Raw genomic sequence first — 14,745 nt, 5'->3', positions numbered from 1 at the left:
AAAAAAAAAAAAAAAAAAAAGAAGAATTCCCAACAGATGAAATAAATGTGCCCATGTCATCTAACGTGATTGGTGATTTATCGATGCATTTAGCTGAAAGACAAAATATTGTTGTTCCCTTTAGTTTGGAAAAGAAATATTCTCTGACAAAGCCTGACAAATAAGTATTTTAACTTTATATACAAAACAACCTGAACCTCAGGTTTTAAACATTTTGGAGCCAGTGTACACACAAATTATCAACTCAAAAATGTCCCATTATTGCACATATAATTTATATCTGCTCATAACCCCCCATCCCCATCTTTGTACGTAGTGAGCTATTCTTTTACAAGCTTCAATATGTAATGAGTACAATCATTGACAAGGCATGTGAAATGAGACAATGCTGTGAAACTACATTGTGGGCTGATGATGCAACAGACCAGCTTTGTAAGAATAAAGATTCTAGTCAGATCGCAGAATTTACCACTACACCATCATCAATCATTTTCTGACAATACATAAAGTATACTTGTAGGTGACATCAATTATTTGCATACAGTATGTCACTTTCTGTGTTATTTTTAAACACTCTGTTAACACACTGCAAAGTTTTGAGAGTGACAACCATATACAAGTGTGGGTGTGAATCTCCTAAATTATTGTTCTGTGTGTGTACATAAAACAGGAGTCACTCCTGAAACTGCCACAGTAATAATCATAATAATAAAGTAATAATCCCTCGGCTGTAAACATGAAATATGGAACAGTTTAACCTGTTTGGTGTTTGATATTTAAATATGAAATGAAAGAAATATCAGAAATGTCTTAAAAGAGGAGTGAATCCATATTTAGCTGCAGTGTGTATGTGGCCAATGTGAAGCATATTGTGGGATTATCCAGAGTTTGTGCTGAGCTGGTGATGAGAAGATATGATCTTAAGTTCCATTGGAAGTTTTAAACAATATATTGTCAAAAATTATCACTGTGCTTCAATGTAAGTCGATGGAGTTGATCAGAGAGTGAGATCTAAATCTTTGGGATTGCATTGATCAGCCTGTAGTCTTGTACTTTGGATCCTGTGGATATTGCAGCTCTATCAGAGTGCAACGTCCATAGTTCTTGCTCTTCCGTCATTTTAAATAAAGCTTTAGAAATGTTTTTGAGTGGTACTGTGGCCCAGCTCACAGATTGCAGTCCAGTGTGAGAGCTGTAGTTTATTTACAGGCTTGGATCTGTAGTCTTCTACAAAGATACCGAAACCTTCGGACATAGCCCCTCCACTCTCTTCATGGTGATTCATCCCATGAACTCTTTATTCATAATTGTCATCTGTTCTGCTCTCACGCATCTGTGGATTTTTCTGCGGTCAGCTGCTCGCGGTCTGACACGTCATCGTCTTTGGGTGGCCGCGCCCGATCGAAGAAGCCGCACTGAAGAAGGAGAGCAGGTGGGACGAGATGGGTGAGGAAAAGAAAAAAAGACAAAGAACAGATGATGAGGATATGATCCCTGGGATAACAGACATTATTAATTTCTTCCAATGTTTTGTCTTCTAAAACACTTGCACAGATGTGCTCTCAGAGGCTGAAAACAATGGCCCATTTAAGACCTGAGATTCACTCAGTGACTGCAGTCAGATCTGTTTATGGATATGCTGATTAAGCAGATATAATTTCCTTTAAAATTGGAAATATTTTGTGATAAGCAGCAGGGCAGTAATCGTAATAAGCACTTCCTATATGAGCAGCTGACATAAATGAATGCACCTTTACAGCACCTAATTATTATATATGCAGTTCTTATGATTTCATAATATATGCATATATATTTTATATCCTAATACTATCATTAATCAACTCATAACACACACATACACAATCAACTTTAAACCTGGAAATACATGGTAAATAATAAAAAAACAAACAAAAAATAAATTATGATGATAAAATGAAAAAAAAATAAAATAAAAATGAACATTTCTATTTTTAGAAATTTAATTCTAAATCTAATATATACACACACACATCTTATACAATACAATTTATACTGTATATTAATTCAAAATCTTGATGTTGATAAAAAAAAGTTCATTAACACTTTGTCAACAACCAATTTCACCACAAGAGGGGACTATTACATTGTATTCTCAGTGGAACACATTCATGTTTTCCTCACTTTTCTAATCCCTTTTATGTGACACTATCTATAAAACATATAATGGCCTGTGTTAAACTAAAATCTAGAGCCACAACTGCTCTAAAAGCCCCCTCGCATCTGATTGATATTTTCCTCTTGTGCACCCACGCACACTCTTCACTCATCAGTGTGTTTGTACACGTTAGCCAATTAGGGCAGGTCTCCTCCATAGGGACCCTATCAAGAGCCTGAGAACAGCCCTGCAGACAAAACACTGATAACATCACAAATGGCTCATTAATGCCCAACTGCAACAGCATTCCCTATCTCTCTCTCCTTTATCTGTTAATCTGATTTGCCAATTTCCATCAAGTTTTTCCAGTGTTCCCCATACCTTTTTCACTTCACTTCCTCCAACCCCTTTTCTACTTCCTCCACCATCTCCTTCTCTCACTCTATCTCTAACAGCCATCTCTTTCTCTACCCCCTGTAGTTCCTTCGTTTTGTTATTTCACTGAAGCACAGACAGACGCATTTTGCTGTTCTTGAAGACTATTGCCAACATACACATGAAACACTCTGAGAGCATGTATTTCCTCTGTACGTTTACATGAACGCACGAAGTTCAGTTTCAGTCAGACTAAAGCAATAATTTGTCTTTCTATAATTTCAAATAAACACTTTAGTCCTTAATTGAAATTGTGCCCATCTGAAGTCGGAATAACAGACCTAGATAATGTGACTGTAGCTTGGCTTCGTCCAGCATGTACACGCATTAATCATAATACAATAGACCTCGGCGTTGTGTGCTTGCTATGAAACACACAGCTTGTTTATTATCAGTTTTGTGACTAGTGATTATTGTATTCACAACAGCATCATGGTTAGAGCCGAGTCAGTGTGAGTGTCAGTGTGAGACTGTGTATTTGTGTGTATGTGTGTGTTAGATCAACCTACCTTCCACATTGCTAGGCTAAGCATAGCCAGCACCAGCAGACCTAGCAGTATAGCCAGAATTATTACCCACAGGGGAATGGCAAAAGAAACATCAGGAATGGCCCACACCACAAATGTGCCAATCTTAAAAACACAAGCGCACAAAAACACAGAGGTCATTAATTTTTTACTAGCACTGATGTAGCTATGATATTAGCATGCATAAATCAGTTTAATAGCTTACTTTCCCTTATCGCCTCTCATCTCTGTCTCGTTTTACAACTAAATGTAACAAGCTTCTTCAGAAAGCTTTGTTTATTGTTATTTCATTTCCTTCCTTTTCTGTCAGTTTTATATAGTACACACACACACACACACACACACACACACACACACACACACACACACACACACACACACACAGAGAGGAAAGTGTGGGTATTATGTTTATAATACCTTTTAGCACTTAGAAGCCCTAATGCTGTTAATACATAAAGAGCCTTACAAAAAAGTACTGTGGTGGTAACAGCACATGGTATCATCTGGTACTGGTGATCCCATTGTATTTAAATGGTACTCCAATGTACTTCTAAGAATAACATGGTACATGTCTAAAATACCACAAACGTACTATGGTAATATGTCCAATTTTAAAATGTAATTTATTCCTGTGATGGTAAATCTGAATCTTTAGCAGTCATTACTCTAGTTTTTATCCTCCAGATATCATTCTCATACACTGAACAAAATTATAAACGCAACACTTTTGTTTTTGCCCCCATTTTTCATGAGCTGAACTCAAAGATCTAAGACTTTTTCTATGTACACAAAAGGCCTATTTCTCTCAAATATTGTTCACAAATCTGTCTAAATCTGTGTTAGTGAGCACTTCTCCTTTGCCGAGATAATCCATCCACCTCACAGGTGTGGCATATCAAGATGCTGATTAGACAGCATGATTATTGCACAGGTGTGCCTTAGGCTGGCCACAATAAAAGGCCTAAAAGCCTCTAAAATGTGCAGTTTTACTGTATTGGGGGGTCCGGAAACCAGTTAATCAGCATCTTGATATGCCACACCTGTGAGGTGGATGGATTATCTCGGCAAAGGAGAAGTGCTCACTAACACAGATTTAGACAGATTTGTGAACAATATTTGAGAGAAATAGGCCTTTTGTGTACATAGAAAAAGTCTTAGATCTTTGAGTTCAGCTCATGAAAAATGGGGGCAAAAACAAAAGTGTTGCGTTTATAATTTTGTTCAGTGTATATTTTGGAAACAGTGATACATTTTTTAAAAAGTATTCTTCGATGAATAGAAAGTTCAAAAGAACAGCATTTATTTAAAATAAAAATCTTTTGTAACAGTATAAATGTCTTTACTGTCACTTTTAATCAATTTAATGTGTACTTGCTAAATGAAAATATTATTATTATTATTATTTTTTTATGAAAAAAAAAAAATTAACTGATCCCTAACTTTTTAACTGTAGTGTACATTCCAAAACATTGAATCTTGGTGCTCTTGTGGAAATAGAGAGTTCAAATTTGATTCGTAACATTTCCAGATTTTGCCCCTGATGATTTTCTATAATCGCCACTCATTTCTAAAGAGGAAAAACTTCCAGACAGCAAATAATAGGAATGTTAGAAACTTCCATGGTTCAAACTACTCCATAAGAAGCTAAACAGACTGAACTAAGCAGTGTTTAGTCTATCTTAAAACTCAGTTGAGAATATTTTTTTTTCTCTCGTTCTAATCCACATGTTCTCCTTTTCCTCTGTTGTTTTCCACGTTCCTCAGTCTGCACCCACACAAACACACTAGATTACTCACTGATTTCCTCTGGTGTGGGAGTGAATCAGCTTTGATCCGATAAGGCATGGACATCACTTGAAAGGACACTGTGGAGTTTAGCGTGTAGTGGTCATTCCGTCTCTGCCAGAAGAAAGCAATGGATTAGCATAAATACAATACACATGGAAACATCTCGGAGCAAGCGAGATAGAGGGCTGATCCCTCGCAGAAGAGGAAAATGTCAGATTAACATTAACAGAAAGCACATGGCGAGTGTCTGACAGGGCGCTGAGTTGTAATGGCTTCAGCATGGATGAGGCTTAGAGAGAAGCAGTGGTCAAACGAGCAGCAAAACTAAAACTTAAAGTACTTCCTGCACTCACTCACAGGACACACATGCATTGAGCACTACTGTCCTGCAGACACACCAGTGTACGTGCTCTCATACACGTGTCTGGTTTCTGTGGACTATCCTGTGGACATGAGATGAAAGGCATTTCTTCTTATGATGTCAGGGTATAACTGAGGTGACTGAGGTGTCTAAAATGTCTAACTAGACTGGTGATGTCATCTCCTGTGACACTAGCCTAACATCTGAGGGTGACAACACTTTGTTGTGTTCAGAAAGGAAGGGTGGCCGTGAACACCACGTTAAAAGGATAGTTCACTCAAAAATGAACATTTACTCACCCTCATGTTGTTCTAAATCGGTGTGGCTTTCTTTGGGACAGAAAAGAAAATACTTTGAAGAATGTTTTAACAGTTTGAAAACAATGAAAGTCAGTGGGGTCCGAAAAGAACATTGGACCCCATTGATTTTCATTGTATTGACTGAAACATAATTCAAAATATATTTTTTGTGTTCCACAGAATGAAGAGCGTCATATAGGTTTGGAACGACATGAGGGTGAGTGAACGGTCTCTTTAAGTCACTTAGGAGTTCAGTACACTTCACTGTCTGCACTCCCATTGGTAGTTGACAAATTATGTCACTGTGCATTTACATAAAGCTGAACTCTGCTGAACTTTGTTGCATCAGCCATGGTCTCTCATGATGCCTCAAATAGCCAACTCTCATTGAAAATAAATCACTGCTGGTCAGTTTGTTGCTGAAAATCACAGTCAGTGTAAACGCAGCTTAATAAGAGCCTTTGATCATACAGTGATTTAAGAAGTGAAAATCACCAGCTGGACTTTACAGGGATACTGTGAAGATAACACTGTGACAGTTTGTTAATGTTTATACAATACAGTAGATTCCAGGCTGCATCTTTCTCTGTAATTACATAGACTGTATCCAGCAGATATTGTACTTTGGATGCTGGTTTTCCCAGCAGATTTCCTAAATGAACAGTTCACCCAAAATCGAAAATTCTGTCATAATTTATTCCCACTCATGTTCTTCCAAACTGTATGACTTTCTTTCTTTGGAATAGAAAATAACACATTTTGAAGAATGTTTTGGTGTTCAGTGTTTTTTTTTTTTTAAATCTTTTTTTCTTCTGTGGTACTTTGGGAGATATTTGTATGTATGTATGTATTATGAAGGGACAAAGAGGAAATACTTACATAAAATCTGAATATATAAATGTAAATCAGAATATATAGTTGTATGTTTGAATATATAGAAGTAAATCAGAATGTATAAATATAAACCAGAATATATAGACACAAATCTGAATATATAAATGTAAGTGGTGAACATGTTATAAGTCTGAATATATAAATGTAAATTGTTAATATGTATAAATGTAATTCATGAATATAGTTATAATTCTGAAAATATAACTGTAAATAGGAATATATATAAAAAAATTCTGAATATATAAAAGCAAATATGAATGTATTCTCTACATCTCAATATAATTATATCTTTATTATTTGACATACCAATAGACATAGGTTCTTTATTGATTTTTCTTTCAATGAAAACAGAATGCCTATACATCCTGTATACATGTATCAGTGCAGATATTGTACTAATTATTAATTAATTATTGTAAGTGCATATAGCTTATCTTAACCAAAAGGAGTATTTTCCCTTACTTGAAAAAAGGCTGGTGGTGCCAAAAGATCCTCACAGTCAGTGACAGTGTTAATACTTAGCTTTCTAGACAATTCAACATGGCTTATAGAGCTGAAACATAATCTGTTTACAAATACTGATTTTATTGAGACAATTGCAGCGGCATGTGAGACTTATAAATATACATTCCCATTTAGAATTATATAGTCAGAATAACAACTATATATTCACAATTTACATTTATATATTCAAACTTATAAATATATTTTGGAATTTACTTCTTTTCTTTAAAACTTAAAAAATAGTCATGTACTTGGCTATTTTTTAAGTTTTACATATCATGTACTTTTAAAACATATTTTTTTTTCTTAAAAAAAAATGTATATTCAGATTTACTTCTATTCATATATTCATGATTTATATTTATATATTCAGTTTTGTATCTATATATTCAGATTTATATCTATATATTGCAATTTACATTTATATATTCAGACATATCTACATATTGCAATTTATATTTATATATTCAGAATTATAACTACAAATTATTTACATTTATATATTAAAGTCCCTGTAAAGTCAATATTAAGTATGTGTTCTGAGTTTGTCACACAACAGAAAAATGTATTATTAACCACTCAGCCAAATTTGAATGATAAAAAAAGTCCGCTAAGTACATAAAATAAGTTATCAAAATCTCTAAAAAATGGGCGGTATCCTCTGCTCTCAAACGCTGGGGGTGTGTCCGCTGTCTGTGCTGAAACCTATAGTGTTAGGGGAGGGGCCATGATTGATGGCTCCCATCGAGCCATCGGTGGCTCCAGTGCGTCATCGAGCCACTGTTTTAGCCCCGCCCAAAAAATCCTGAATACAGAATTGGTGAAAAACTGTTTAACGGTCTAACTCCATTATTTAGTACTACAGAATTCACAGTCTGTGTAATGCGTTTCAGCAATACATTTGTAACATTTATAATGCGTTTAGAAACAATTCTCAGAATTGACTTTACAGGGACTTTAAGATTTTTATCTTTATATTCTGATTTACATTTATATATATTCAGATTTATAAAAATATATTTTGATTGACTTCTATATATTCACAATTTACATTTATATATTCAGATTATATATATATATATATATATATATATATAATACATACAAAAGAGTGTCATATTTGTTATACATAGAAAAGAAAGTTATACATTTTTAGAATGACATGGATGAGTAAATGCTTACTCAGTTTTCATTTTTGAGTGAACTATCCCTTTAACGAGGTTAACCAACAAGACTTTCTTGCCCAATTAGCAAGAAATACAAGGATAGTTGTGTGATAAAAGTACCTGTAAGAAGGTGTGAGCCCAGAGTCGAGATCTGAACTTGATCACTGCACTTTGCCCTCGATCCAAGCGATCCACATCACACTCCACCATCAGGCAGTTGATATTTGAGCAGTTCTATCACAAACACACACAATGAGGGAAAAAGTCTGCGATTTCATTTTGTCTCATATCTCTCTTCCTGTTACATTAAAAATTTGGGATTGAACATCTAAATAATACCTAGTAAGTTTTAAGAGTTTGAAAAAACTTTAGCCATAAAATTAAGAGGTTTTTAATTTAACCTGTCACTTAAATTCTTTTGCTGATAATACCATTTGTAATAATAACAAACGGTATTAAAGTGCTGAATTAGAAAAGTGCAAAATATAAGCATTTTCACATTGCTGTACCTCTGCAGATGTGCCATGTGTCTTGAAAGCCTCACTTGATTTTGAGGCATTTGTTGTGGTCACATTTAAAGAGATGAGTGATGGTGTGTATGTATGAAGTATCTATGTCAACTGTTTGTGTATGTGCATAGGACATGACCTCTGCCCTGTCTCATCTCATTGCTTGACGTGTGATGGGCTATGATTATCAAAACCAGCTGGTCCATGCACACACACACAAACCCCCTAAAGGGACACTTCGAGAGAGCAAGACAATAAGCATAATATGAATGACCTGTTATGAGATTTACAGGTGAACTCAGCCTTTGAGGTCAACACAGGTCCCCATAACATGTCAAGTTGAACATAAGAGTCCATCTGTCACATATATGAGGCTGTTCCCACAAGGTGTGCAGCCATGTGCTCCAGGTGGTTTGTGTGAGTGTTTGTGGTACTGGTGGGAGTGTATGAGTGCTGAGTGGTGTAGGGTGTGTGTACCAGAATCTTGCTGTTGTAACTCTGGGCTGTAGAAACAGATCGTCTATGGCGAGTTGAACCGCTGCTGTTCCTCAGAAAGCCCAGTAATTCTGGAGTGTCCTGAAGAGTGGAGGTCTAAGCATGCAGGAGAAAGACAGAGATAGGAGAGGAATCATAAATATATATTAGATGCAATGTGCTATGTGCGTTAGTTTGTAAAAATAGTTTATTTTAGTTTTTACTTATTTTTCTTTACTTATACTTATTTTAATTTGAGTACTTTTACTTATTTCAGTTAGATTCTAAAGCAGCATTTCTAATTTTGTTTTCTAATTTTCTACATTTAATTTATTTCAATTATAAATTCTTTAATAGTTAATAGTTAATACTTTTAGTTTTACTTAACAGTAACAACACTGTCATGAATTTTTAAATATAACAGCAATAAAATAGTTACACATGAAATATCATGGCATATATAAATAGCATTTGTCACTGTGTGAATGTGGCAAGAGAGGCAGACACAAAGTTTTTGGCCAAAACGCTCTCTAAAATTCACAGGAAAAGAGCTCTAATATCAGTCCAGGTGGTTAAAATTCTGAACTGCAGATCAGTTACAAGGCACAGAGACTGCAAATGAAATCTGAACAGCGATAAAGTCCAGTCAAGAGAGCAGAGGGGTCAGAATTAGTCAAACACTCTCTGATCAAAAACAAGCAGGACTCAGCAGTCATACTTTTACATTTATTTGAGGCTCATTAGTAAAAGCACAGAAACCTGAGATTTATGACAGCAAGGAACAGACTAGAGAGAGAGAAAAGATTTGTTTGATTTTATTTGTTAAAAGATCTGTTCAGGGGCTCAACTTCAACGAAGCATTGTTAAAAAACTGTGGATGCAGACCCTTTCTTCTGGCATTGGATCTCTTTAAGAATGACATTCTCAAGGAGAAAAAAAAACAGAGGATAGAGAGAAAAGAGTTTGTGTGCATGTGCTACCTCTAACTTCAGCGGGTTTAGGGAGCCGTTAACACTGCAGTGAACAGGTCCGTCAGTAACGATCTGAAGGGCATAAAGGAGGTGTTCCTCACGGTACCAACTGGGCCATCCCACCTCCAATACAGTCCTGCCTATTGAACTTGGACCCTTATTATGTAACTAGAGGAAGAAATATACAGAAAGAGATCAAGAACAAAATTGACAAACTGAATTAATTTAAATCTATTAAAAATATTCGAGTTGTTCCCTTATAAATATTTATCGAGATGTACCGGTATGAAAATTATGGCCAATACCAATGGGCTGATAATTGTTTTCACATTATAGCCAATAACCAATAAATGGCTGATATTACTATTCATACCATGCTGATATTGAATTAAAAAAAACTTTAGTGCTATAATAAAACTATGGTAAATTTTCATAAGGAGTGCTGTTGATGCCAAATCAATTAAAATTAATCATCAGATTTTTATTTATTACGGAAGAATGTACAAGAACTGATAAACATTTAATCAAACACTCTGGGCTAGCATTAGCATTAGCATTCACAGTTGGACCGAACATGAGCTGAAGCTGCTTCTAACATAAACCATCTGTACAGCGTCTGGCCAACATTACAGCCAATTAAAAAATTAATAGCCGCAGGACAGATGGCGTTTAGTGAGGCCCTCTTGCAGCACAAAGAGGTCAAGAGTCTCCAAAAAGCAAACGACAAATAAATAGCTTTCCAGAAGCTGGTTTTTGCTAGCTGAATGTACTACACTCCACAGGGAAAGTTTATTGCGGTAAGCGTACCAGATTTCTTATAATAAATTAGTGTTTGATTTTATTGTTGGAGAGATAATTGGGTTGTTGTTGTTAAAAATAATATTGAATCATAAAATTATACTGTCTTTCAGATAAAAATTAAATAAATCCACTCACACTCAGTGTGTTCAGCATATGTTAATAAGTTAGGCTGGTAAGTTTTGGCATGACTTGTATGTTTGTACTTTGTGTGTGTATGCGTGTGTATGCTAGTGGATCCCTTTGTGTAAAGGAATCTGTTCTCTGTAGTTAGGTGGAATGCTAGTCCACTACGGAACTCCAGCAAGAAGTGCGACAGGAGACAGATGGTTGTTCAATGGTTTATATCTTCAGGATGTGTCACTTTACATCATCCAGCATTGTACAGTTCTTAAATTAACAGAGGTGGCAAGTGTGGTTTAGTCTGAAATAAACAAATAAAATATCAGAATCCGTCTGTATACAGTAAACAAACATTTACCTCAGTATACATCTTCTCTATTCAATAATATTAAATACCACACGATAAATGGCGCTAAAATATGCATGTAAATAATGTGTGCAGAATTCTCCAAATTCTGTATACTGAACTACAATATGCAACTATGACAACAATCAGACTGGCAGTGGCAACATTATTGCAATATGACAGGTAAAGAAAGATAAATTAACTTACGTTCATGCACGCACATTTACCACTCATTTGAAATAGCGGCAGAGAAATGAAACTGAAAGTAAACTGAAACCGCTCTGGCGGACCGCCTTCAGCGCTCTGTACACGCACAATTACGTCACACGCACGTTGAGGAGACTACCCTTACAAATGAATAAGGAATTTCGTACACTTTGATTACACCAAAGTATTGAATATTTGCTGCTTACTGGCCATTTAACAGAGCATGTTAGTTCCAGTACTTTTATACCCTCTCTCTTCTATTTCTGTGTTTGAAGCACTCCATGTTCACCAATAATGTTTTGTTTTGTGTCTGTTTATTCTGCACCTCATATATGTGTTGAACCTGAGGGCCGACGTCATCCTCTCTCACAGGTTTCTCTTTGGGTTCCCATCGAGGAAAAGGCAAAACAACCTGAGCTGGGTGAGACACACTAAGGAAAAAAAAGAGGATGATTTTCATTATAAACAGGTACTGTAAGATGCATAAATTAGTATATACAGTCTTACATATTTGCCAATAAACACCATTCAAAACCTGTTTTATTTTTGTAATATGGCAGATTTCCAAGTGAAACAGTATACTGATTGAGAAAACAAACAAACAAACAAAAAACTATTTGATTGAATGAAAATAATAGATGACATTGTTTATTGGCTAATGCATCATCCATAACGAACAGAAGTGTTTAGTAAGCATTAGTTATAAGGGTCCAGTGGATCCCTCTGAACAGGCAAACAGTGGCAGTCTGGGTTCTTTTATTGAAAAAGGACTGGGACTGCTCATTTTCGGCTCAGTGAGACAGAAAGAGACAGATAACGAGAGATACCCACCCTCTGATCTCCACCTGTGCGCTCGCTGCAATGCTTAGAGTCAAATTCACTGGAACGCTTCTGGAGTTGTCCTTATTAGAGCTATTCAGAGAAAAACAATATATTGTTCATTTGCAATATGAATCTTTATTACTATAAACATTATTCTTTATGCTACATTATCAAGGTAACATTCTGATTTAAAATAAAGTGTCAGTAATATAGAGTTATGTAGTGTGTACTATGAGACAATAATGCTCTGTATAGGTCACAGTGAACTAGCCCACATTGTCTCAGACTACTGAACAGTTCCATGTGTGAGCCTGAGGCAGGGAACATCTGTGTTCTGTGAACGTGTCTGTCCTTTAAGGATGCAAGAATGAGAGGATGAATGTCACTATCCTAGAGTTCCCGAGTCAACTGTCTCGTCAGTCATTGTGAAGTGAAAACCACAGTATCCCCACCAGCCACACACATATACCAGTATATCAGACAACCCTCTGTCTCATACAGTATGTCACCACAATGAATGCAAATATTATAGAAGTGGAAGTTCACCCAGAGAGTGTGGACAAACACAACAGATGGACTTTATGCGTGTTGTCAAATTATCATTTGTGATAATGCAAAAAAAGAAGTGCAAACTTGCAACGTGCTAAAATTGAAAGTACTCTATGTTTACTAGTTTTCTAATGTGTGACAAAGTAATGTAATTATAATTTAATTAAACAGTACTGTATTTGAAATACTTATGGGCCTCTTTTTGGAATCAGAATTTCAGAATCTGTCCTAATAGCCTATATCTGCTATTGATGCACACCTTATTAAATGTCACTTTAATAACTATGCAGCTGTTAAAAACATTGATGTAAATTGCAAAACAAAAATGTTTATTTATATATAAATTTGCTTTAATGATGCACAACAGACAGATTTTGATTTTACTGTGGTTCAAAATTTCAGAGTCAGAGAGATGCATTAAAAAAAAGAAATTAATAGTTTTATTCAGCAAGGATGCATTAAATTAATCAAAACTGGCATTTATAATGTTACACAAGAAACATTTCTGTTTCAAATAAATGCTGTTCTTTTGAAATTTCTATTCGTTAAAGAATATATATATATATATATATATATATATATTTCCACGAAATCTAGGAAGTGGAAAGAGAGGATGAATGCACAGAAAAAAAACCCCCATAAATGTCTGACAAATGTAACTTTGATCTTGTGGAATAACTGGGGCTCACAAAAAATGACATATTTACTATATGTCATAAAACTCACTGTGTGACTGAAAGGAACAATGAGACCTCAGAATCTTTGAAGTCTTGTAAGATTTTGTTTCATTCATTTAAGTCTAAAAATCTTATTAAATACTAAATCTTGAGTCAGTAAATGTGATGCCTTGATTCCAGCACCTACATTTCCATCCTGAGAGAATCACAATCCAAGCAATTTAAAATAAACTTCAAATTATTTATAAAGTAGAAAAAGACAAATACATAAATTCTATAGTTTAAATTATATTGTGATAATGTGAGAACCACCAACTCGCTTGGGGACGTAAAAAGTGTCAATTTGTAAAAATGATGGCTCTACCCACAATAGCACTTTTGTGCAAGGTGTCGTTTATTTACAGCTCCTTAGATATATACAAAAGTCCACGAGTGATGAAAAGTTTGGGGTCAGAAATGAACTTTTATTCAGAAAAGACACACTAAATTGATATAATGTTACAAGATATTTATATTTCTTAAAAAATGTGCATTAGAATGAGTATAAATTTACATTAGTATATTAGAATGATTTCTGAAGGATCATGTGACACTCAAGCAAGACTGGAGTAATGATGCTGAAAAATCAGCTTTGCCATCACATGAATAAATTACATTTTAAAATGTATTAAAATAGAAAAGTTATTTTATATGGTAACTATATTTCACAATATTTCAGTTTTACTGTATTTTTGATTAAATAAATGCGGCCTTGGTGAGTATAAGAGACCTCTTCAAAAACACTTTTAACATCTAACCAACCATAAACTTTTGAACGATATTGTATATTATTTGAAGTTTTTATAATTAATAATTACATACAGTGCACAGCATAAATGAGTACTTGCTGAATAATTTTGGCATTCTTCTTTGGTAATTGATCAAGCAGGCTTGTTGGAACATTACATCTCCAAAGAACCCTAACATGTCTTCTAAGTAAAGAGTAATTGTTGAATTTGTTAAGTTTTAGAGGGGGTGTACTCATTTATGCTGTGCACTGTAAATTACTTTCATAAGTAAAAAATAAAAATCCATTATTATCAACCATAGACACACAACTTTAAAAGAATTGAAAGACAAAACAATCTTTCTTGTTGCATGACACCTGGCTTCTATCTCTCT

General features: G+C 34.9%; 1 protein-coding gene across 1 annotated transcript in view; it reads right to left on the bottom strand.

The window, feature by feature from the left end:
- Window positions 1-6: 6 nt before the first annotated feature.
- The window catches only part of LOC107681583 (integrin alpha-8-like), an 84,199-nt gene continuing 69,460 nt past the window's right edge, over window positions 7-14,745 (bottom strand). Inside the window, exons 23-30 of the mRNA XM_016477895.1 lie at window positions 12,368-12,448; window positions 11,862-11,967; window positions 10,072-10,230; window positions 9,095-9,208; window positions 8,229-8,342; window positions 4,894-4,995; window positions 3,079-3,201; window positions 7-1,415 (exon numbers count right to left, since the gene is read on the bottom strand). Coding sequence (XP_016333381.1) covers window positions 1,326-1,415; window positions 3,079-3,201; window positions 4,894-4,995; window positions 8,229-8,342; window positions 9,095-9,208; window positions 10,072-10,230; window positions 11,862-11,967; window positions 12,368-12,448 — 889 coding nt within the window. The 3' untranslated portion in view covers window positions 7-1,325. The remainder of the gene's footprint in view (window positions 1,416-3,078; window positions 3,202-4,893; window positions 4,996-8,228; window positions 8,343-9,094; window positions 9,209-10,071; window positions 10,231-11,861; window positions 11,968-12,367; window positions 12,449-14,745) is intronic.

This window comes from Sinocyclocheilus anshuiensis, unplaced genomic scaffold (assembly GCF_001515605.1).
Source record: "Sinocyclocheilus anshuiensis isolate Anshui unplaced genomic scaffold, SAMN03320099.WGS_v1.1 scaffold2178, whole genome shotgun sequence".
NCBI classification, from domain to species: domain Eukaryota; kingdom Metazoa; phylum Chordata; class Actinopteri; order Cypriniformes; family Cyprinidae; genus Sinocyclocheilus; species Sinocyclocheilus anshuiensis.
Note: the sequence above shows the minus strand (reverse complement) of the source record. Positions and strands in the feature narration are given on the sequence as shown.